Here is a 26233-nt window from a genome sequence, read left to right as displayed (position 1 = left end):
ACGTTTAACCTTGACATTGCAATGTCTTTAGACCTGCAAATTGAACTTTACAAGCTGCTTGCATGCTCACACTCTCACACAGTACCACAACTGGACTCAGATGTAAATGTATACATAATTGCAGTGAAGAAAGCAGGGAGGGAAACGAGAGTAGGGCTGAAACACCGCAGTCATGGGCCATTTTCAGTCTGCACACAAACCTGCACAGTCAGGCAAAAATAAGCCAGCGGGAGGAAAATGTAGGGCAGAGACCGAGGTGTGACTCTTCTATTTTCCTCATACACACAGCAAGCAGCTGTTAATGTCAAACACAAGGTTTGGACAAATCGCTCTCGGTGAGGATTTTGTGTCTGCGTTTACGTCCTCATGACACGACTGTTGAACAGCTACGGGGAAATTTCCAAACGAGATGTAACGGGGAGAACGTTTATCAAGGCAATCCACGGCGGGCTCGAATAAATCCAGTGTTTAAACTAGAAACTAGCACCGTGCCCATTCTGGGGAGAGCATAAACCATGTTTTTGTAGAAACAGTTTAAAGATGCCACATGCAGGCAATCATTAAGTTACTGCTTTGAAATGAAGGCAGCCATAAGGATGCATGCGTGTGTGACCGCCGCTGTTGGAAATGTGGAGAATGTGTTGAGAGCTGCTCATCCAACTAACAGCGAGTTTACTGTTAGCTTGTGACTTTCACAGGTGTTCCGTCCTGTTATTGTCTCCCCAAAAACACTTCCGTTTATCTCACGCCTGAATCTTTTGTAGTAAGCCTCGTTATCCATGACACAAACAAACACACCAGGTTGGAGAAAAATCGCGTAGATCTCAGTAACAAAGTTGAGATGCGCAATTTCTTATAGTCATCACAGATATGAACGTGCAGAAATCTTGCTGAGAAACATCTGAGATGTTAAAGTCTGAGCAGGTGAAACATGCACATTTACCCAGGTTACAAACCCAAACAATAAGCACAAGAATATCCTGTCATGGAGAATTATGCCCGAGAGCCTAACTGCAACAAATTTCACTACATGTTCATCCTTTTGCTTTTTTTTTTTTTTTTTACCGTAAATTGATGCAAAAAGCTGGAAATTGGTGCATAAAAAATTCACCAGAATGCAGGAAACAAAGAGTTTCCGGTACTCAAAATTGGACTTATAGTTGACATTTCTTCTCGATTCTCAAATAAAACCTATACCCATGTCCATAAACTGAACCTGGGGAAAGATAGTGGAGACGACAGTAGAATGGCTGACCAAATTATTACTAATATACATTAAAGTTTGTGGGGATAGGTTAATTGATCAATCTAAATTGCTCATAGGTGTGAATGCGGGAGTGAATGTGAGCGTGAATGGTTGTCTGTCTCTGTGTGTTAGCCCTGCGACAGCCTGGCGACCAGTCCAGGGTGTACCCCGCCTCTCGCCCTATGACAGCTGGGATAGGCTCCAGCGCTCCCCGCAACCCTGAAAAGGATAAGCGGAAGCGAATGGATGGATGGATGGATGGATGGATGGATACATTAATGGGAGCAACCACTGGATAAAATCAAACTGTGGAGCGACTTCTTCTTGCTTTAAACCTCTGCTCACCTACAGCTGCTTACTTGGTTAAGAGGATCAGTAAACTGCACATTAGCATGAGGCAGCCACAGGTGAGGTACTGCTATGGCTTCAGCATCTTAGTCCAGGTTCATATGCTCATATGCTTGGACCTGCTGCCTCCAGCTCTGCTCATCTGGTAATTTTGTTGTGTATTTATTTGTCCAGAGATGAGCAGAGCGGACCATTGTTTACATCTGCTTTGGTGTCTCCCCCATTGTGTTTATGGCACAAATCAATTCAGTGTGAATACGGTGGATTGGTTGAGGTTTTGTTGCCTGTGCTGCAGACATCAGCCCTGATGACACTTGCCCTGCAGTGCATCTTAGTGAAATCCAACAGTGAGCATCTGGAGCAGGTTTAGCATCCAAATCCCAAAGTCCCTTTGATGAGGCTGGGAGTGTAATGGATCTGAATTCCTGCGGTGTCCTCTGGGTGCCAGGGCTGTTGAATAGTTGGCCCTTAGCCTAGCGTCAGCAACGTGATTGGTGTTGTGATTCAGATGGTGCAGTGCCTGTGTATTAGCAGGGATAACTCTCAGCTTAGCGTTTTCCCTCTATGACCCCCAGTGTGAAAGACGGCTCGGGGTGTCACTTCACTAAACCCTAAGCCCCCCCGCTTCAGCTATCAGTATCAATTTGCCACCAAGAGTTTCACACCAGCTTCTACTGGTTAAAGGCAGGGAGATAAGCGGGGGTATTAATCATGACTGACAGAATATCACTGGGTAAAAATGTATTCAATGTATTCCATGTGGGTCACCAGAAATACACACCAAACTCTGTGGTAAAAGTGCTGGCTTCCACATATCGTTGATCTCCATCAGTTCGGCTTCATCTTTGTGCCGCGTTTCCACGATAAGAATTAGACCCAGTGAGGATACGGATGATGGAGAAGCACTGAAAATCCTAAATTAGGCTGAAGTTGTAGTTGTAGTTGTAGTTAAGCCAACATGAAAAAGCACCATTAGAGAGAAAAAAAAAGATTAAAACTAAACAAATATTAGCAGTGGAGTGTGCCTATGAATTAAAATCAGCCATGGTGAAGAATGGTCCAAAGAACTATTGAAATTAGAGTCCTAATAAGAGGAGACGATCAAATAATGAAACTCCACCAACAGTGGGAAACCAAATAAAATAAAAATCCTTGAAATGTAAAAGCTTTTTATACATGTACAAGTTTTTACTGAGCAATGAAACGACTGCATACAACTCCAACACCCACATAATATATGAGCCATGCACATCACCATACCCTCTAAAACAGGGGTGGGGGAATTCCAGGCCTCGAGGGTCAGTGTCCTGCAGGTTTTAGATCTCACCCTGGGTCGGCACACCTGAATCAAATGATTAGTTCATTACAAGGCCTCTGGAGAACTTCAAGACATGTTTAGGAGGTAATTTAGCCATTTAAATCAGCTGTGTTGGATCAAGGACACATTTAAAACCTGCAGGACGCCGGCCCTTGAGGCCTGGAGTTCCCCAACCCCTGCTCTAAAAGGTGAAGCAAACCTTGGGAACATGAAGGTGATCCGTTCAATTCATTTTTATTTACATAGCACCAAATCACAGCTTGCTAAAGGTGCTTTACATTCAAAGGTAAAGACCCTACAATAATACGGAGAAAACCCCAAAGAACGAGCACTTGACGACAGTGGGAAGGAAAAACTCCCTTTTAACAGGAAGAAACCCCAGGCAGAACCAGGCTCAGTGAGGGGCAGTCATCTGCCACGACCGGTTGGGGTGAGGGGAGAAAGATGGGCCAAAAGAGTCAAAACTTTCAATGAATAATCTAAACACTCCTAAAAAAGTAAAAATAAAGGGTTTAATTGCAAAGTAATTGAAAAGGCCTGTGCAGATGCACTTTAGAGGTATACTGTAAGGGTCTCAAAGCTACTTATGTGTACTGTTTTCCACCAATGTGCGGTGCCAGTTTGACCTCTGCCCTGTCCCCCCCGCCAGCCTCTCCCCACCATGCCTGCTTGTCCATGGATAACACCAGCGACTCATCTTGACCTACCTCTCCTCACCACCGAGGTGAATCCAATCAGTCTCATAGACTGACCCGGAAAAATACAGTAAATATCTGATGTACAAGTGTTCTCACTAGCGTCATTATTTTTGCAAGAGGCACATAACTTTCAACTGTATATTTCCTGCATGCTGGGTAAAAAGTAGAGATTATGTGTATTCAAGGGGGAGCTTTTTAGCATTGCCTCAGTTTTGTACATTATAATTCCAATTGCACCTGTGTTCAAGCTTTGCCCCCCTGTGTGCGATTAGCAATTCCAATAACAATGTTGGAGGGTTAGCTGCTAGATGTGAATTCTGATTCCAGTGGCATTTTCTACATATCTGTATATGGGAGGGTTAGCTTTTGGTGTTAGCATTAGTGATTCTGACGGCATATAATGTGCAGGGGAGGGTTGGCTGTTAGCGCTGTGTTAGCCATGGTGTGTTGTCATTCCCACGGCGTAGCCAGGGCCTGGGAGCCATGCGGCATGTGGCAGAGCGTCCCAGGTGGTCGGCTGTCAAGATGAGGATCAAAGAGCAGAGGAGTGGACCTCACACACACACACACACACACACACACACACACACACACACACACACACACACACACACACACACACACACACACACACACACACACACACACACAGATATTCCAGAGTTCCACCTGTTTAAGAGTCAACACACTCGCTACTAATGCACACACACGCACACACACACACAATCCTGCAGAAAGCCACTGAGTGTGCATATTTTAGGTGTAGGTCTGCACGTTTTTATTTACACATAAGCATACCTGTACTACAACCACAAGCAGATGCCGGGGCCCAGCACAAATAAGCTCTTTCCATCAATTTGTGTGCATGTGTCTTTTTTTCTGCAGAACAAACATTTACCTGAAGGCCGAGAGGGCTCTGAGCAAGGAGACACACTTTGCTTGTGTTGTCGAAAAGGGACACTTAAAACCACACACCAGAGACGTGCACGCACAAATCTGGAGCGACAGGAAGGAATCTATTAGACGCTGGAGTGTACGTGTGCACGTAACAGAAAGAGCAAGATAGCCAGATGGGACATGGGAAAGGAGGGCAGTGCGTTCGCAAGCCAAAAGAGAAAAAAAAGAGAAGAAGAAGAGGGGAGAGAAACAGCCGTTGTGAGTTGAATAGAGAGCAGAGGAGGGAGATGCCTGTTCATAAATGCTTCATGGTTGCTGAAGGGGGCCTTTGACTGAGCGAAGACCCACGGCCCCCTGCCTCTGTCAACACATCTACCCCCTCCAACAACAGGTCGACCCCAACTTCTCAGCTCGAGACAGCAGAGCTGCAGAGGAGCTGAAGGGGGGGCTGAATCGGCAAGTTGAGGAGGTTTTTTTTCCTCTCACTTATGTCTTCCACCGGCTTTCTCTAAAAATCAGGCACACGCGAGGCCGTGTTCTTAGAGTCTCAAAATTAAACCCGCTTTACAGGTGACAACCTGACCTGTAATTTTACTTTCTTTGCAAATTAATTTCATTATGTTTTCTTCTTTTTCTGTAACTCTTCATTTGAATGGGAACATCCCAGTCTCCCCTCCATGCCACGCAGTAGTTGGGAGGGTCACCTTAGCCTGAGCGCCAACTAATCTACTTAAATGACTTTCATTAGTCTGGGTTTCAGCGCTGTCTCCCAGTGGCCATGTTGGACTGTTTCTAGACTATCATTTTTTATCTTGAGCTGATGGAAATTGTTATATTTATACACACTCACAGAAAATAAAGCACCTTATTACACCTTTAGGTTTAGACCTTTAGCTTGTCATTGGTGTGGCACCTGCTGAGTTACTGGCACTGTCATTAGTGTCCAGTGACAATTTTTTACCTTAATTATTGTCATATTTAGAAGTTAGAGTGCGTCTTTGGCAGCGCCCTGGGCAGGTTTAACCCTAGCACCTGTGTGAGGTGAGGCGACCACTGTTCCACCTGTACAAGACAGATACAGAATAAACTTGTCAGCGGCTATTAAATACCTTTTAATTTAACTTAAATATATGAGGAAACCCTTAAAGTCTTATTTCTTTTTGTATAACAGACTGTCTCCTCACGCTCAACCACAGAATCTATAATAAATGGTCCTAATATCTACCTTTTACTGCTTGGAACAGGCACTTATAAGTAATCACTTTTAAATCCAATAATTAGCCCTCAGGGGTACATTTGTGGAGACTGTCTGTAGGGACAGAAACTGACTGTAGTCCAATTTTAGTGTAAAGGGTGTGCAGTTACGCTACTTTATAACTTCTATTAGTGGGGTGTCAAACATAAGGCTCGGGGGCCAGAATTAGCCTGGCACAGACTCCAAATAAAGTTTGGTCTTTAAACTTTTCATAAGTCTTCCCCCATGGCTATTCATATGGGCTTCAAATAAGAATTTCAAAGTGTACAGTCTTCACATGGGCTCATGGGGACGAGTTAGCTTGCTTTGCTAGTGTAAGCTCTGGGACAGCTTGTTGACTTCAGATAGATGCTAACTCTACAGAATTACTTATACAAGAATCTTCCTGTATATCTCTGCCTTTGTGCAACTCTGAACTTTAACACAGTCCAGGTTCAGTCCAGTCCATCACAAAGAATAATACGATTTCACAGCGCTTTAATTTAAAGCCGTGCACCGGTAACGATGGAAACATGGACCGGTAGAAAGAGCAGATTTGTGAGTTTCACGTAGTTGCTGGTAGTTAGCATAACGACAGCAGTGACTCCAGACATGCTCGCAAAAGCATGGGGCAAGTTTTATGTGTACAACTTTATATTGGCCATTTATTTAAAAATTTACTGCAAATCTCTATGTTCATTATTTTAAAAATGATTTTTGAAATATTTTTAAGACAGCCTTGTGGCGGAGGTTTGGTCCCTGGCTCAGCTGCAGGGGAGGTGCAGTGAGCTCAAGGGGCAGTGCCAAGGAGGTTGGAGGGACAGGTGGAGGTCAGAGACCAGAAGAGGAGGTGTGTGTGTGTGTGAGGCCACCTGGAAAGCTGACCACGCTGGAATATTCGTGCTGATCTGAAGTACATTGTGTGTGTCACAAATAAACTGTAAACAGCTATCAGAACACTGTGTGGGGTCCAAATTATTAACAATACAGAAGTGACATTGTTGTGTGGCATAAAACTGACTGAGTATTACAAACTGGACAGTTTCCTTAAAGATGGAAATTAGTGAAATGTGCATGATTTCATCCAAATCCCAATGCTAGTTATTCTTCCTCTTATTATTATTCAGTTTAACTTTGCAGGTCAACTATTTTACAGAGTTGAATTCTCGAGGAGACAGAAAACTAAATTAGGAAATAAAAATCGAATATATGTTTTTTAAAACGCTCCAAAAAGCCAAAGTTTGATCAGCAAAGAGCTGATATATTTGTCCAATCGCCTGACCTGTAATTTTATTTAAAATAATTACAGGTCAGTTCTTTAGAATATGAACAGGTTATGTTTTTACCTCCAATTTACTTGCTTAATCCCATGGGTTAAGGTTAAAGACGTATCTAGTTGGTCCAAACCTCCAGGTTGGCATCAGCAGCTCTATTCAGCACACAAATGTGCGGGCTTGAATTACCTCAGACTGGAGAAAGAGTGGGAAAAAGGCAGGCGGTAGGGTAGGGTGAAAATAAAAGAGGCAAAGCCCTGCAGTCCAGCAGAATGAAAGTATGCTTTATTAAAAGGGGAAAAAGAGACAGGTGTGGGATGTATCGCAGAGCTTCACCCAGAGCCCTTCCACCCGAGGCAGGGTTCTTACAGTGACCCACACGAATTTCTCCCCCCCATCATTCCCCTTCCCCTCTACTTTCCTTTTGACCCCTGGGGTTCCACTCAACCGCTGACCCACATTAACTACACTTTACTGCAATTACTGCTCACACAGGCCTCTGGGTGGCATGGAATACATACTCCACCTCGCTCCATTTCTTCCTCTCCCGCCCCCCTCCTCGCCGTTCCCTCGTTGCTCTCTCTGTGCAGCTGTAAAAATGCCCCTTAATGTGTATAATTTATGTGTGTCAAAGAGCCGCTGAGTGACAGCAGGGACGGGGGAAATATGACAGAGAACACATTCTGAATTTGACAGCGCAATAAGAACAGATTGTCAGATGGAAAAACAGGGAGAGGATGAGTGGATGGCTTCAAACAATGCCGCATCTCTGACGGGCATTTGGCTGATGTTCTAATCCTGTTAACGTAGGAATCGGTCCAGCTCGCAGCACTTCACAAATCTATACAATCCACTAGTTACTTTGGTGGAAAAGCACCAATGTCAATCCTCCCCCTCGCTGGCTCCCTCCCTTACTGGCTGCAAAAACAACAAGAGCACTTTCCGGAAATCAAAGCCACTTTCTGGCCGACCTCGAAGTGCTCGGAGAGGGAGGGAAAAGAAAATCCAGCTCTGCAAGTTTGCTTATAACCAAGTAACTCTCTCTGTCGCTGAGGCATGCAAAAGTATAAACATAGAGGGAAAAAAGACACACGGAGATGAGAATCCACACACACACACACAAAGACACACACTCACATAAAATCTCCCATTAAAATCCACCTGCAGCTGCTCCCTAATTGGGCCCGGGTAGCTGGCTAAAAAAGCTAACGTCTAGTTAAGGCGATTTAATTGGCCACTCTGCTTTAGGAAAGAATGAAATAAATCAGTCCTCCGTCTCAGGTCGGCCCCGTCTCAACTGAATCCATTAGAGCAGATAATTGTCTTGGACGGCGGAGCGTTCAGCTCTGCACGTTGCCATAGCCGAGCGAGAGGATACAGTCGGCTTGCAAAGCGGATGTCTGCCATTGGACGGGTGTGCGGGTCCCTGGACACGGCATCAGAGCAGCCCAGGCAGTGAGGAAGTTGATCTGAGCAGTGATCGAAAATCAAACGCTGTAATCTGCTACATGTGTTTATCTGTGGGCTGGAAATGATTTCCAGAGGCGTTTCTGTTTTCTTTCTTCATTTGTCAGTGTGACACGCGGGTTCATAACAAATGACGTTTGAGCGGTTTCAGACGTCCAGTTCAAACATTTATCACGGCTCGGTATCGATTTTCACGCTTCGGCACCTTTTTAGTGTCAGCCTCGTCATCCCTCGCTCACGTTTTTGGGGTTTGATGTTGACACTCCCCCCGCCCCCATTTTTTAATTTGTCTTTTCAGCTACAGGTGGAATCACTTGCCCGCAGCAACTATCAGCAACACAGATTAGAAAACAGACACCGATTAAAATGAACATGTCACTGGTTATTGGTTTTGGCGAAGGCTGAGTGATTATAGTCTTTTTAATAATCCACTAATCATATAATAAAGCTCTGGCTCTTGCTTTTTGAGAGCTGAATCAGAATTTTAAGAGAGAAATAATCACTCGTGCTTCATTTTTTCCCCTTCCCTGGCATTCGCAGGTCTGACAGACAACATCGCTTTATCCAATAATAATTTCAGGCCTGTTAAAATTTAGACTCGTCTGCATTCAGTTCGACACGACTCAAATCCCTTGAGCCTTATATCTTATTTTGATCATTCCAAAGTATTTCCAGGCCGTGTTGTGCACAGAGACTTTTGCGCAGATCAGCCACTTAATGAAGACATTAAACTTACTCTGTGCATGCATGATGTTCATGTGTGCGCGTGTGCTTGTGTCTCACTTGTATCATTAAGATAAATGACAAAGCGCATCCCCAGCCAAAACACAGACGCACACACACGCTGCAACAAACCCGTCATGGCGCTTAAGGTTGTGTTTTAGCAAAAGGACCATTTTCTGTTTACCCCTCTGGCTCTCTTTGTCTCATTCTCTCTTTATCTCTGCCTCCATCTCTCTCTCTCTTTCAGCACAAAATGCCAAATTGCTCCATTTCTCACTCTCTCCCTTCCTCCCCGGCTCATCCACTCATCTGGTTATTAACTCCAAACACATTAAACCAACAGTAGCGCCACGATATTCCCCAGACCGTCCTAGTCAGCATAAGCACACACACACACTCACACACGCAGCCTAAATGCAAGCACCTGGGTCAAACGGCAAAATGGATTCTGCATGACGCACAAAAGTGACACAATTTAATGCTCTGGGACCAAACCAAGCTGACTCTCAAATCATTTCTCTGTGATTGATTACATTTTGGCTTCTGAATAACCTAAACGGGATTAAAGAGATCATTTAAATTATTACCAATATGTGTTTTTGGAAGCTGAAATGATATCTTTTACTTTAATGCCAAAAAGTGCTCCGAAAACGACTGAATGGTGTTTGCTCAAGGAATTTTATTTTCGTTGGGCTGAAGCAGCCTCTCATACAGCACTTAGGACCGTCATGTGATGTCAGATGATGACAATAATAAGACGGGGGGGAGGGGGATTACACTGATCCACAGATATCCACTCGCTGGTTTGATGTGGAAAACTGCATTTTAGCCAGAGCTCCAAGCGGGCATTAAGTCTTGGGTTTTATCTTCAACATCCTGTAATTAATCATTAATTTATTCATAGCTGTCCCAGTCGAATGTTTGCCCAAGTCTGACTGCCATCTTGGAGTAATTTCTTATAATAAACCAGCTGGTAAAAGAAATATTTCTGTGACTTCAGATTTAAGTTGTCATGCTCATTTAAACAGTCATAATTCGATTTTGGAGATCAACTAGAAATCACGTTTTTTCCTCGATGTCAGCTGGTATGACATATATCAGGTGACGCTGGTTATGGCTTATGTGTGTATTTGGTGCGTTAGAAAAATGAAGCCGATATTGAAGTGCCTTAAACCTCCATTTTATCTGAAGGCCACCAGATGGCGATGGCTGTGATTACAAAGAGACTTCCCATAGAAGTCTATGGAGAATGCAACTTCCTGTATGAGTTTATGGGCTCAGTCACTCATTTTGGGTCTATTTTGTAAATCTGTGTTATGAAACTGCACTCATTGGCTAACAACTTGTGACTGACTGGTCATTAGTCAGTTTCACAGCCAGACCCCCCCCTCGTCTTCACACCAGTTTCTTTTGCAATCATGCGGTGGAAACGCTCATCTCGAGGCTTCAAAAACCAGACTTCAGACACCAGTGGATGTCTGAGTTGCAGTGTCCATCTTTTATACTGTCTAACCAACAATCCAACATCCCTCATTGGTGGAGATTGGCGTTACCATGGTAACATTTAAACCCGAGCACGTCAGATCACTTAATGAGCACGAACCCTCAGATAACCCTAAACAGTGATTGAGATCAGAAATGAAGCACTGTATCATAATCGATAACCAAGCTACACTTTAAATTATAACAATTTATTATTTTTCACAACTATGCTAATGAAGATAATTCAATTTGATAAGGTTGGAAATCATTTGTTGTGGAATCTGGGAATTACAAAGCACTCAAAGCACTATGGGATGAGTATTTCATTAAAAGTAATTATGTAGTACATACTCTGGTACCTTTATCCTTTTATTTTCCCTTTATTTTTTGATGCCAAAAGACAAATATGGGATACCAGCAAGGAAAATCAGGCAGTTAAGCAGCAGTATTTCTTGTGGGACAGCACAACTTTGCAAACCTTTTGTATGCAAAACAGACTAAAGTGAAAAAAAACCCCCAGTGATATCAATGAGTACTTGAATTTGACTCCTCTAAAGCTTTAATGAAAGCACATAGACAGTTAAAGAAAATAAAGCAGGAACTAATAAATAATTTTACTGCACCCCTGTGACGATGGTCACTTTTTGACCACCTAAAGACTATTAAAGATGTTTTAACTTAAACATCTACCCAGAGAACCTGTTGAACGTACACAATAATGCCTACAGTGCTTAATAACTTTATCAGACAAGGAGTCATAAAAAAAGAACATATTTTAGAAACCTGCTCAAAACTTGTTTAAAACCAAAAAATTATATTGTTATTTGTTAAGGAAACAGCAAAACCGAACTCATGTTTTTATAACCAAATTGGAGTCGGCACACTGGACTTTAAACCAGCACAATATTCAAATACCGAAAGTAATTTTCTGTTCAGGAAAACAAATAAATAATTTTAATTTGGCATCTTAATCAAAAATAATAATATCCTTTACTATTTTTTTCTGCTTTTTGTAAAACCGTCAGTTTGAGAATTCATGGATAGCAGAAAAAAGATATTTTAGCATTAATAATATCATCAAGCATTACAGAAACATAAAAAACATAATCAATGTGTGCCATAAACCTTAAATGGTTGTGGTCTAATTAACTTGCTAAGCACTGTTTCTTTCTTCCTTATTCATATCTGAACAGACTAATCTTAATTTGACGAGGCACACTCTTGTTTTTATTCACTTTCAGACCCATGCATCCTCCATAAATTTATGAGTTGAGCATTTAATTAACAAGTTATCATGCGCTTTTCCAAATTTTTGCTGTCAATTATGTCGTCCTGTTTTCCCCTTTTTGTTGTTATGTTCTTTTTCAAACTAGCAGTTGCGGAGATGTCATCTAATGAGGGTGCAAAGAAAATCGAAAAAAAGAAGGAAGCAGAAAAGTTGGGAGCAGTGAAACTTCTCCTACGTCTCGGTGGGTCTAACAAACTCATTTAAATCCAAACTGGTATTTTACAAAGAATTGAAAAAGTGCCTCTGGGTCACCGCTGGGGCACCGGAGTGGGCTCATTTGCCCCAAATGGCGAAGATCCTTTACAAACAACACCATTGCTAATTTAAAATAAACACATTGAGGGAAGCGAGAGGCCACAGTTTCCCTGACACTGGCGAAATTTCAACAGGGAAACTGGCGAGGGGGCAATCGCAGCTCCCTCTGGCTGAGCGGGTGCAGATGAGGCCAGGCGGCTTACTTAACTATGAGAAAACAACAACAGCGCTCAGCGCCTGCGAATAACAAGGCCAGTAAGAGCCCAATCAAATGCTACATTTCCTCTTAATGCACTCCACCTCGCAGCACACAAAAAAGGAGACTGTTAAAAAATAAATAAATAAAAATGAGGCATATGGACAAAGATTGTCATGTTGAGTAGAAAAAAATGAAAGGCACGCTAGGTGGCTGTGTTTTCTCCCGTTGAGCGATACTTTTGACTCATCAGCTGCAAAAACAACTCATTTCAAGGGTAGTGAAGATGGAGAAGGAGATGTGAAGGAGCTGAAGGACATGAGGGGGAACTGTGGCCCCCGTCCACCCCTCAGAGATATCAGAGGGAACAAGGAGAGCGAGGAGAGACTAGTGGGGAGAAAAGGAGTCATTTCAAGGCTAAGGACACACAAATGCAAAGCACATGACAAGTGTGTTGGTGTGCAGAAATGCGTTGATTTGGGTCTTGGCAGAACGCTGTCTCCAGGCTTTCATAAGCTTGTATGACTCAGTCAGAATGAGAGGAAGCCAAAAAAGAGGAAAATCAGAGAGAGAAGAACTAAAAACAGAGGTGAGGTGGAGGGTGTAGCTGCAGAAAGGTGGATGACATCACATCTTTCAAAAGTATACACTCAGCAGGAGGTCAGCTTTTAATCGCCCCGCATTTTTTACACTCATCGGAGGAACAAATGTTTCAATACAGCTATACGAATAATGTGAGTTAATGAGAATAAATTTTGAAATCAGCCTCAAGGTCATTAAAAAACAAAAAAGAGGAAATTGAATATATATATATATATATATGTATCATAAGGTTTAAGGTTTACAGAATACTATAGGTTGGCCAGCCAATAACCATAATTTCCTATAATAAATTTTGAATAGACCAGATTTTCAATAATAATGAACCAGGCGATCATTTCCCAGCAAAAGTTTTCAGTATGCAGAAAATTAGTAGTGCACAATTACCACATTTACCTGGTAGTTAATAACCTTCGGAGCTTAAATCACTAATTTCTACTTAACTATTACTCGAAAAAAATCTGTTTTAAAAATTGCAATATGAAAATCACCCATATAAAAACAGGGGTGAGCACGAGGTGAGCATCCCTACTCAACACTGATTTGCACTCTAAATTTCTATTGCAGCGTATAAGCAGGAACTCTCAGGGCTATTTGGGGACATGGGTCTCATGCGAGTCTACCCAGGTGTAGTTGCATAAAGTGCAACGTTTTATGTCATTTCGACCGACTGAATATACAAAATGCACACGTTCATGCACTGATCTGCATTTCTTTCTACCAAAAACATGTAGTTCCACAAAGGGGCACTTGCGGCTGCCTGTAAAAATGCGTCAGTCCTCATAATCTTCAATAATAAAAATATGACTTTAAAGAAAAAAATAAACATTTTTAGAGCCAGGCAGTAAAAAAAGTCTTAAATATTTATATAAGTTGACAATTTAAATTACGTCAAGGCTTAACATCTTCATTATTTTGCGCATGGACGATTTGACTATGGCTGCTAGCTGTTTGCTCGGCATCAAATCAGCTATTTCATAGTCAGTGAACTGGACCTCTTGTATGTGTTCATGTTTGCAACACTTTTGAAAGCCTTATTAAACTAACAATATTGCTCGCTGTACATTAATCGCTCCAAAACATCCTGCAAAAATAATTTTGGTGAGTAAAGACTTAAACGGGTGATGTCACTGTGGCAACATGAAGCAAGGGAAGTATTGAAAGTAAAAAGCTCCACACACCAAAACCAAGAGGTCAGATCTTATTCTTATGATTTCTGTATAAGTAACACTGTTACTCTGCCTGGTATTAGAAAAAAACCCAAATATGTCAAATATGTTTCCTTCTCAAAGCATCCGACAAGCCAAATTAGAAGTTTTTAAATGTAATACAGAGCTTTACTTTGTAATATATCACCGCATTTCAAGACATCCATGGCAAGCATCAGCTGGCCCAGAAATGAAAACTCCTTGACTTCATTTTTCTTGCAGGAAAGTGTTTACTGGCTTTATTCGCGCTTCATCCCTCTTGATTCTGATCTTGTTTCAAGTGACACTTTGAAACTTCTCTTCAAAATTTGCTTTACAGTTGGATGGAAGCGCCACCTCTCCCTTCCTGCCGTCCTCACTGCCTCTCTCTTTACTTTCCTCCCACTCTCCATGTCTCATCAGGAGTGTCATCAACCCCCACTCTGGTTGATGGCTGTTAATATGGCAACGCTATTGTCTGCCCGTTTGTGGCTGCTGTCTCTATTGTTTGCTCTCACACTTGATGAATTCATCAAAGGAAAAAGAAAAGGGAATGGGAGAAAATAGCTGCAAATCATGCAGTTTCAAACAATTGACTGTGTAAGTCTGGCAAGGCGAGTCTTTGTCTTCAAATGGTGCACGAAATACGTGTTTGCTTGTGTAATGTTGCACATGCATCACTTGTTCTGCCGTTAAAAAGGTGGGACGGTCCTCAACCACTGACAGACTATGTGCCTCTGTGTGGGTAGAAGTGTACATACAGTTAAGTATTTGTGTTTTCTGTAGGGGTATCCTACGCATTCTCATAGCAGAGCGTTAAAAAGTGCCGTTTTTGACAGAAGCGGTTGGCTTCAGATACGGACAAACTGTCCTTTAGCGTTGGAGCAGTACTTGATGCAAAACATAGATGGCATATAAAAGATCTATAAAAGATGGCTGTGACCATCTGATGTGAAGTCCTGAAGTAAAGCCCTGAGCTGAGCATTGTCGTAGTGTCCACTCTTGGTGTTTTAACACCAGATGTGACCGGCAAAGGGTCACATCTGGCTAAAATGCAATCTCATTGGCTATCGATTTGTGATCGGCAAGCCATGAGTGCACAAGAATACCCTGGTTTATCCTTTTCAAATTAGTCATGACTTGAAAATAGCAACTCAAGCCATAACATCATCAGGGAAGTGTTTTGAGAGGTCAGAGAAAAAATGAGCAGATAGTTGACTGAACACAGATTTCTACTGACTAACCCAGTTTGTGAAATCCTGCTTTAAAGGTGCACTCAGTATTTTTTTTATGTATTATTTACTTAGAAAAAAAGGGTATTATACTCATAAATATACATAGATTAGTAATTGTATTGTGTAATTATATCTTCCAAGAAACTGATATGTTCTCATAAATTTATAATTAATTTATAATTAATCCATTAAAAATACAAAGGAGCAGGTTTGTGGTTTGTGTTCCATGTTCTCCACCGCATTTGAATAGAGTAGTTTTAAAGGACATCTCCTATATGATTGGCTGGAGATCTGCCACATAAATAAAACACCTAAGGTGGAGGAGAAGAGAAATTTGCTTATTTATTCCTGATATTGTTTTAATTACTTATTATCAGCAGATTAGATTTGCAACCCTCCCATCTCCGGACAGCTAACAAGAGCTAATATTTTGCCAGCTAATATCAAGCTTGCGTATCCTAAAAATCATGCTTTCCCTCTGATAAACAGTTTGATTTAATGCTCATATTTTATTTACTTTTTAGTTTATCTGCTGAGAGTCCAAAAATGTTAGATCCACTTCAAAAAAAGTTGATCTAACGCTGGCTAAAGCAGCTAACAGCGGCTAACAGCAGCTAAAACAAGTCTTGCTGACAGAAAGGTTCAGTCCTCAACTACTCAACTTAGTTTCATTGTCATCGATCAGAATCGAGATTCTTTAACTCACTGATCTGTAATGGACTCTTTCCCAAAGTCTTACAGCCTCTTTCAGAGTAAATAGACATGGAGACGTCACCTGACATTATCAGCTGAGGGGAACAGTAGATTAAAAGCCTTTCACATATGTTATAAATTTAATGTTTCTGACCTTCTTAGGCTGACTAAAACATGTTTGTCCTATAGAGGCCACCTTAGTTAGGATTAAGCACTTCAATTGGAAGTTAAAAAAACAGAACTCAGCTGACTGCGATTTACAATCTACTGACATATTAAAAATAAACATTTTACACACTGTAATGTTCAATTCTCAAGTTAAGCATGAGGGCTGTTCCCATCTTGTTAGAGCCACAAATGACCTTAATTGGATACAGAAGCATGCTAATTTATAAGCTAATGCTAGCTAGCTTGATTAGCAAGTCTGGCTATTAACAAAATGCAGATTTATGGCACTTCATCAGCAGCTTCAATTTTCAGACATAGTAGGTCTTCCCATCTTTCATATAGTCTGTGATGCTGAGAGCTAGCAGTGCTGCTTTAATCCTCTGAGGTCTAAGTCATCACTAATGATGACCCTAACCCTAAGCAGGTCACTTGTGATCTGGTGTGTATTAAGAGGTTAACCCTCTGATATAATCACTGATGATTGTAATTCTAACCCTATCATAATCCTAACACTATTATAACATCTTTTTGTTAATTTGTCTGTACTGAAAACATTGAAAATGATGCTTAATTGTACTCTGGTGGGGTTTAATGTGACGCCAAGGGCTCCTGAGTCATGGCACCAAGGCCAAAGGACACCTTGGGCTTATCTCTGAGACATCAGCAGCTTTGACAAAACAGGAGCACTTGACTCCCCAAGAAGAGGGACCAAAGTACCTCGATTCATTATCATATCTTAGGCTACTGTATCGTTGTGTTTGCATAAATGTCTGTTGATACTTGTATAATGTTTTTCTTCATCACAAGAAAGAAACGAGAGAAACATTAAGTAAGAACAAGAGCGAGAAGAAGAGAAACTCAAGCAGACAACCATACATGAATGACCACATCACCACTAAGTACTGTGTGACTATGTTGGTTAGTACCTTTGCTCTGTGGAGGGTTCTGGCTGCGATCTCGGAGGATGTTGATCTGGTAGACGGCTCCATACGGTTCAAATAGCTCCTTCAGCTCCTTCTCTGACCAGGAGCGTGGGATCTGGCCCACAAACATCTTGATGGCGTCCGGGTCTGGCTGGTCCGAATGCTCCAGCGCCCCGTTCATTTTTCCGGCCGTGCCGTTACTGTTGAAGAGACAAAAGGCGGGACATTAGAACACCACATTAAGGCAAACCGATATCACTGACAGCTTAAGAATCAGGGTCTCTATGTTCATGTTATGTGATTTAAACTGGATCTACAATGCTTTTAAGCATTTTCCTAATCTTTTTGATTATCGAAGGAATCTCGGACTAAAACTACACATCTGTAAACACACTTAGACACAAACAAACTTGACCTGAAGCTGAATTTGAAAACTTAAAAGCGGTTTTCACTGGCAGAACAGCGTTACCCTGCAGTTTCAATTTCATAAGACCAAATATCCAAACCGTGCTCTGGCTTGCTCATGGAAATGTTCCTTGTGTTAAAATAAATAACCTAAAGGTTGAGTGTATCGTTTCTGCACACAGCACAATTACATGTTTCAAATTTGCTCCCCAAAAATTCAGCAGAAACTAAAATTTACACAGCAGTATAAAAAGCAGTCTTTGTTACCTTGATTTTCAGCTTCACAACTGATTTTCTCAGTCAGCCCAGTGTATTGTAACCTTGTAGTTCTTGTTTTAAAAACTAGTCATCCACACACGTATATATTGTTTTTTGCATACTGCAGTAACTGATAGAGCAGACATACAAGAAAATGGCCAAGATCCTAGTGGGTTAAAGTGATTTGAAAGCTTAAACAGCTGTAAAAGTAGAATATCATGAATTCTGAAGCATTTCAAAGCCAATATAAGAGAAGATACTGTGCTTTCAGCAGACACACACATGAAAAAGGAGGAAATAATAAAATATCTTAAATTAGAACCTTGGAACCAATATTGTGCCAAAAATTAATTTAACTTCAAAAAAGGCCCTCCCAGGTTTTCATTCATAACACTATGGAAAAGGCTCTAAAACAGCCTTTAGAAACGTCACAAGGACACTGAAACTCAGTGAGAGCCACACTAATAAAATTCTCTTGGGTGCCTTCGCAGCTCCTTACAGCGGGGCGAGACAGCTTTCAATTCAGGTTTTACAGCCTGATATCCCCGAAGCCGGCAATTTTTATATACACTGACCTGACACATCAGCAAACTGACATTTCACTGTGATGCTAAGTGTGGATTTTTGATAGCGGAGATGTAGCGATGGATCTATACGGGATGTCAGTAAATCCACACTGAAGGACTGAGGTGAACTCAGATTTTATTTTACAGCACAACAGCAAAAGCGGCATACAAAGTACGTCTTTTTTTCACCGCACTTGTCGACACAAGACCGAGCTGTAGCCGACAGAGGAGACACTCTGTGCGAATATATGTACGCCGTGATGCATGTGTGAATGTTTGTGCGCGTTCGCACGCCTCGCTGGATGCGGGGTAAACAGCGTGCGGCGTGGTAATGCGAGGTTTTGTGTGAGGGATTAGGCTGCAGAGCCAGTACAGTAAACCTCCAGGCCGCCTCTAACAGGACACAGATGCTTACACGCCGATCGGTCTGCTTATATATTTCCACATCTGGAATGCACACGAAAAGGAGGTGAAGTGCTTTCCCGCCCTTTCACTGCAGAGCAACAACACTTATCATCGCAAAACACACTCGTGGCTCCGCTCTCTGTTATTTATTTATTTAATTATGCACCAATGAAGGTGAATAACTTTCAGCACCTTTCAGCAGTAAGGCCATGACAGAGATGAGAGCGGCACCTGAGTACGCACGAGCCTAAGTGTGGCTGTGTTTTGACGATAATCACACACACATGGCTGCAAACAACCTCTTACACACACACACACCAGCGCCATCAAGGCCTGTGGTCTATTGAAGACGGCTGAAAACCAGTTTAATGAAACCAAAGTCAATGGCTGTGCTGTTTTATTGCTCTTCTCTTCCTTTTGTTGTTCTCGGCAGGAGAGTGAAAAAGCATTATCTTAAGAGGCAAAAACAAAACAAAGCCAAATCCTGAGCTTGGTTAGCTGACAACGCTAATACCACCCTATAAAGCTCAGCAAGAGCGAAAGGAGAAAGAGATGAAGGAAGGAGGGAGGGGGAAAGAGAGAGATTGAGGGAGAGGAAAGAAAACATCCAGACCTTTGAACGCGGGCCATCCATCTTTTGCAGAAAGAGCCAAGGCGCTCGGCAGAAACGCCCAATTCTTTAAAGGACTTAAAGGACATGTCAAATAAAACGCCAGAAATGGAGAAGGAGTCAACGAGCCAAGCCCGTGCTAACAGTCCTCTGGGCAATAACCGCTCCTCGCTAAGCTGTCCGATAAATCGCTCGGGCCTGGGTACTGCACGAGCCCCAAGGGTGGTAGCTGACGGCAGGGGGGGAGAGAGGAGAGAAGGGAGGTAAGGGAGGGAAGGGCGGCGGTGGTAGCAAGTAGCTGACTGGCCCTATCACCGGCTGATATTTAGCCACATAAACGGTGGAGACGACTGCATCGGACAAGCCGCGGCGGTCGCTGGGTTCAGACTGCAGCACATCATGCCTTCGCCCTCTGACACACACACACAAAGCTGATGTGTGTGTGAAAGCTAAAGAGCAGAAAGAGGGGGAATAGGCTGGAGACAATCCCTCATTGTTGGCTGTTTATGTGAGGCTTGTGGGGACTGAGCAAGGCCAAGGGGGGAGACGATACAATAGCCGGTGTCAGAGGATCGCCTCCCTCGTCCAAGACACTGTCCACCCTGTGCTCCTTCCACCATTCACTCTGCCTGCTAAGACAATGAATAGCTTCACACCAGCAGCCATAAGGCGTACGAATGCTCACAGAGCTGTCTTGTGTAGATTGCACGCTCCGTCTTTCCCCGAGGTGGTTGGAAGTAGGTGCCTCTGCTAACTATAAAGGAATGAGCGGCTCTTCCATCGCCCCTGTGGCCAAGACTGACAAGGTGTTATTGGAGGCAGGCAGAGCTTTATAGTGTGTGGGTGTAGATGTTTGTGAAAGTGTGTGAAGCTTAGCAGGAGAGTGTCCTGGGGCTCGGATTAAGTCGTTGAGTGGATCCACTCCTGCCATAGACTCTCCATCTCCCTCCCTCTTTCCCTCTTCTTGCTCTTCTTTTCTCTCTCTCTCCCTCTCAATTTGAGCCAATTGTTTGCCTTAATGGCTTAACTATTGCTTCCATCACTCCGGTCTCCCTGAAGCACAGGGCTGTGACTGAGGGCTGATCTACACTCACAATGTGTATGTGTGTATTAAGCCCGGCTACAAAAAAAAGTGTCTGGGTAGGGCTTTGAAGCATCTGCTAAGGGCTGCTATTCCCTCACCTTGCACTCACATTAGACAGCAGGCTTGTTTGACCAAACTACAGCTGCATTATATTGATCATAAAACCTTATTTATTTATTCATGCATCATCTTCATTATACATTCACAGCTCCTCAAACCTCCCCTCTCAGCATATTTTTGGCAAATTCAATAATTGGCTTCAGTGGTAACAGTGAAGTGAGAAGCGACCTATCAAGACGTGGTTGCCAGGACTGTAGCATGTCTGAACTCAGCTTAGCTCAGATACTGAAAGATAACATTTATTTAATGTGTGTTATTCACTTTACTTGGGCATGAATCAAAACAGAAATCCAACAGAAAAGCTGGAAATGTTTCTCATCAAGCCATTCATCACTCATCCGCGTGGTTTCTCTCTTTTCAGTGCCCTCAGGTTCCAGCTGTTAACACGTAGAACAAACACTTCACAGTCAGGTTGTAGAAAGTGACTTATTTGGACTTAAAGCATCTACTTTGTGGGAGGGCTGGTTTACGCACATTTAAAGAAGCTGTTTAGAAGCAGAGTATAGTCCAAAGTATAGCCAAGAAAACAGTTAGAAGGCCTCAAGATTCCTAATAATGTTCAAGAAAGGTCATCCAATAATTTTGGGGGGTGTGGGGAACAAGCTTTTAACATGTTATTGACAATTTAAAATCAAGTTCAGCACTCAGGCTGTCTTTAGTGCTGTTATTGTCTGGAGACAAAATGTTTTTTAGCTGCTTAATGTTCCACTACATTTACCAGGTATTTGCTAAGTTAGTCTTTTAGTCATTAAGAGCTGGAAAATTGCAAGAGCTTTTCTTTTGAAAGCAGTGACCCAGATATTAGCGTGATGAGAAAGATGAGACAGAACCAAAAGCTGTGGACATGTAGGGCTGCCAACGAGTACTCTAAATTCAACTATATAACTGAATACTAAGAAATTTGGAAATTCAACTGTAAAAATGAATGCATGTGTAGTTGAACGGGCTCAGATGTACTGTCCTGCGTGGTGAAGAGAGAGCTGAGCCTAGAAGTGAAGCTGTTAATGTACAGATTGATCTAAGCTATGGTCATGAGCTGTAAATAGTGACCGAAAGAATTAAATTGCTGATGCAACTAGAGGAACTGAGCGTCTGATGAAGGGTGTCTGGGCTCTCCCAGGTGAGGGTTAGGAGCTCGGTCATTCGATCTGGAACTTCTCTAAATCGACAGGAGGTAGTTGAGGTGGTTAGAGTATCTAACTACCCTGCCTCCTGGAAGCCTCTAAAGTGAGTCGTTTTGGGCATGTCCTACCAGGAAGAGGCCCTTGGGCGGGAGTCAAGCCATTTCTGAACAGATTACACCTCATTACTGGCTTGGGAGGGCTTCAGTGTATGCCTAGAAGAGTTGCAGGAGGTGGTCATGCATTGGGAGGTCTAGATGTCTCTGCTTAGGCTGCTGCCCCCTAGACCTGGACCCAGAGAAGCATCAGAAAATGGATACATGGCTGTGAATCTAGACACCATCCATTCATCCATCCATCCATCCATCCAACCATCTCAACTGCCTCCTTTCGATGTGGCAGCTCTACTCTGCCCCCCTCGAATGACCAAGCCATCTGTAAGGGGAGAGCCGAGACACACTTCATCATATCCACAACCTTATTCTCTCAGTTACTACTCACAGCTCGTGGCCATGACAGCTCGTGTAAACTGACAGCGTCACTTTTAGGCTCAACTCTCTCTTCCCCACAGTGAACCAGTACAGCTAGGGTCCATGTTGAACCAAAGCACTGATTTTAGAAATTGTGGAGCTCTCTGGACGTCAGGTGGGATTTAGGCAGAAAATAAACAGATTATTATATCATGAGAAACATACAATGTAGTTCAGATTTAAGGTTCTTTATGACAGTCAAGTCATTAACTTTCTGAGATCCAAGTTCTCCTATTTTTTCCCCAAACACAGTGTTGCCACACAGCAATAGACTGACAATAAAAACCCTAAAAATATATTGCTTTGCTGTGGATTTTACAGGTAGAAGGAAAAAGGAAAACAATCTTTGCCTCCACAGATAAAGAGTAAATGGTGACAGCGATGAGCTACCTGGACTACATTAACCACCTGCTATCCCCTCTGTTGGCCTTGTTCACAGCTGGAGTTCAGTAGGCAGCAAGATAGGAATGTGCTCCAAACAGACAGTCGGAAAGTGACGGAGGTAAAAAGTAGGAGTAAAAGAGAGGGAGAGGGTGGAGGAGATGGATGCAGATGAGCCAGGTCTAGAGTAAGCACAGCAAAAAGCTCAGCGTGTGCTCTCTCAGAAACCATACACACATGCATGTACACATATCACACATGCATACACACACAGGCTCTGGTTCAGGCTGGCTGCGTTGATCCCCCCTGCTGTTTTTCCCTTCTGTTTCTGCTCTAAAACACACATCCATTCTGACTCCCGTAACCCCTCAATCGGAGCACACACATATACAAGTACGCACACTCCAGTGGGTTCGTGGAAAGGCCGAGCTGTCACACACTTCTTCTCATTGGCAGCGTGTTTGCAGGGTGTGCAACAGTCCCACAGGGGAACTAATCTTGCTGACAAGCAGAGTGAGAAACATCAGTTCCCCTCTTCGCCCCAGAGGGAGTGCAGGGACCAAGGTCAGCTTAGCGCACACACACAAAGACGCACCTACAAATATGTTAGAAAACACACACAGACATACTACCACGGGCAATCAGATCTCCTCACACGTGCACACCTTGACAGATTCTAACATGACTTTAACACGAACAGACAGAAATCGTGGAAGACGCTGAAGGGATACATCAAGGGCTACATGACAATTCAATAATACTACTTTCAGAAGAAATGACTCTACCATCAGTACACAGCAGGAGATAGTTTGTTTAAGACATGACTGTCTGGGTAGAGCTGGGAAGAAGCAACAAACAAGATAGCTGCTCTCTTGGGCTGCATTAAGCAGATATTTCCCGTCTCACATGCATGCTAGCAAATAATACACAGACTTTGTAGATGGGACCTGTCAAGTTAAAAAGCTTGTGTTTGATCAGACGCTTCCAGACATTTTCTTTCTCAATTGCACCTCTGTTTAAAAAAAAATCCAGCTCTGCAATGCATGTTGAAAATGTAACCCTGTATTCTTAAGTTCAATCACTACTAACTAGTTAGTTCCATCTCTTAGTGACTCCTGTTTAACTGCTAGCTGGCTGACTGGATCACAGCTTTAGACACCATGGCTCCCAACCATATTGGAAGTCTGAGGATTTAAAACAGACCAGGAAACCCCAGTAAAGCAGAGGGTGGATGCATCATCCATATTTTTTTTGCCGATGATGTAGTTCTATTGGCCTCAAGAGAATGTGACCTTCAGCATGCACTAGAGTGGTCAAGTTGCCTCTACTGAGTGAGAAAATTATGAATATCATATGAACTAAGATATTAACTTTACTGCAGCTGAGTCAGCTGGAATGAGAGTCTCCAAGTCTGAGGCCATGGTTCTTGTGGGTTGGTGGAAAGAGGCTGCCTCAAGCAAGTGAGTTCAAGTATCTTGGGAACTTATTAACGAGTCATCAGCAGTAATGCAGGTGTTGCACCGGACTGTCATGGTGAAAAGAGAGCTGAGGCACACGTTGAGGTTTCCTCTGTAGGGTAGCTAGGTTCCGGGTTAGGGACAGGGCGAAGGGCTCAGACATTCGGAGGAGTATTGGAGTGAAGCTGCTACATGTGGAAAGAAGTCAGTTGATGTGGTTTGGGCATCTGGTTAGGATGCTTCCTGGGTGCCTCCCTTTGGAAGGTTTCTGCGCAGGCCTAAGTGGGTAGATCCAGAATGAGCTGGAGAGATAATACATCTTATTTACCTGGGAACACCTTTGGAACTCCTTGGAAGAAACTGGGAAGTGTGGCTGAGGAGAAGGACGTGTGGAACATCCTGCTTAGCCTCCTGCCATGTGACCCGACTTTGGATAACCAGAAGATATCGGCTTTAGGGACTTTAATGTTTTCCCCCAATTTTTGGCTCTTGCTTATAAAACACTGCATTGTTTTACATTTTAAGGCCTTTAAAAATTATGACTATCATATGAACTAAGATATCAAATTTACTAAACACTTGAAATGTATTGCTCACAAATGTTTAATATATGGGGGCCCAAAGCTTGTAGATCTTTCTCTGTAGGGTTCCATAGATAACCATTAGCTCCTGAACTCCGATACCATCTAACCCCATTTGAACAGCGATGCTCTATTCATGCTCTTTATATCCCTGAAAATGAAAGAGAAGTTGGCTCTGCTGAGTGCATTTTCCCCCATTGGACACACTGAGCATCAATGAGCACATCACACAGCCTTCTGCATTAAAATGAGGTGAGGAAGACACACTTGTAAACATACTTGGAGATCCTTAGAAATATGAGATTTACAAAATCACTGCAGCCATTTAAATGCGCTCCTTTCATCAACACTTGCCCCAAGTGAACAGCGCTCATACGCACCTTGGAATTCTAACATCTGTGCATCAGTGTGCGCACACGTACGTATAACGTGCACGCAGATACGCGCACATCCAGTGAAACACACTCACAATTCACTTCATGAGCCTCAGTGGTTTCTGCTGCTGTGAACGAGATTAGTAACTTCACCACACAACACAAGAGACACACTTTTTTCCCTCCAGAATCCCAGTCCGTAACTGATTTTGTCAGTGCACGGCGGATTAGTGACTCAAACTAAATGAATGGCATTCAGTGGTATTATTTGGAACACTTTTAGTTTTTCTCTAAGTGACTTACAGCGAGGTAAACTGGCTCCCAGGGGCCCTGTACGAGCCAAACGAGGGAGTGTGATATTGCCTGTGATTCACTTGAACTTTACAATAAGCAATATTCCACCCACCTTGGGTACAGCTCTGGGATAACAGCCACTGGTACATGTTTCATAATAAATATTTTTTATTATCAGTGTTTCTATGCAGCGGGGAGGAGGAAAGCAGCAGAAAGTGCTCGGTCTGTGTGAGACTGTATGATTGCCTTTATGTGTGTGCACGCATTTTGCGGTTGCCATGGAGACATGGCAGTACATGCGACGCAGGGAAACGATCAGATAAATGTCACAGTACCTAATGAAGCTGCACCGGTGCCCTGACGCTCAGCTAGCTCTGTGCTAACGAGCTACCGCACGCCGTCGCCGGATAATGAGGGAAGACACACATACACCTACGCTCTAACACTCACACACACACAAACGCACACTTAGACACACACAATGTGAAGAAAACGTACTGATGCATGACACACATGGACACAAGTGAAATGTGTCTCATTCTGCTCGTTTCTCATGTCTCATATTTTCCCGCATGTAGAAAACGCTGGAGGAGCCCACACTGTTTTTTTGGAATTAAAGCTCCCTTGTTGGGTGCTGCAGGTGGCAGTTCATGCGGTGTGATCTGTGGCACATAAACCTACCTTGATATGAATACTTGAAAACAAATGACAAAGTAAAAGCTTGGCTGAAAAAATAAAACAGTTTCCCGCAATGAAAATGCTTAAACGCTGCTAAAAAACTCATTGCTTTTGTCAGTTTTTGGCTTTGAGCCCAG

The 26233-nt window shown here is 42.8% G+C and overlaps 1 protein-coding gene across 13 annotated transcripts in view; it reads right to left on the bottom strand.

The window, feature by feature from the left end:
* celf2 (cugbp, Elav-like family member 2) overlaps nucleotides 1–26233 on the bottom strand; it is a 237151-nt gene that overhangs the window by 81106 nt on the left and 129812 nt on the right. For all 13 annotated transcript variants that reach the window (XM_039600905.1, XM_039600908.1, XM_039600909.1 and 10 more), the window contains one exon: nucleotides 17236–17432. In XM_039600905.1, coding sequence (XP_039456839.1) covers nucleotides 17236–17432 — 197 coding nt within the window. The remainder of the gene's footprint in view (nucleotides 1–17235; nucleotides 17433–26233) is intronic.

Source organism: Oreochromis aureus, linkage group 17 (genome assembly GCF_013358895.1).
Source record: "Oreochromis aureus strain Israel breed Guangdong linkage group 17, ZZ_aureus, whole genome shotgun sequence".
Taxonomy (NCBI): Eukaryota; Metazoa; Chordata; class Actinopteri; order Cichliformes; family Cichlidae; genus Oreochromis; species Oreochromis aureus.
This window is presented reverse-complemented; position numbering and strand designations above follow the sequence as displayed.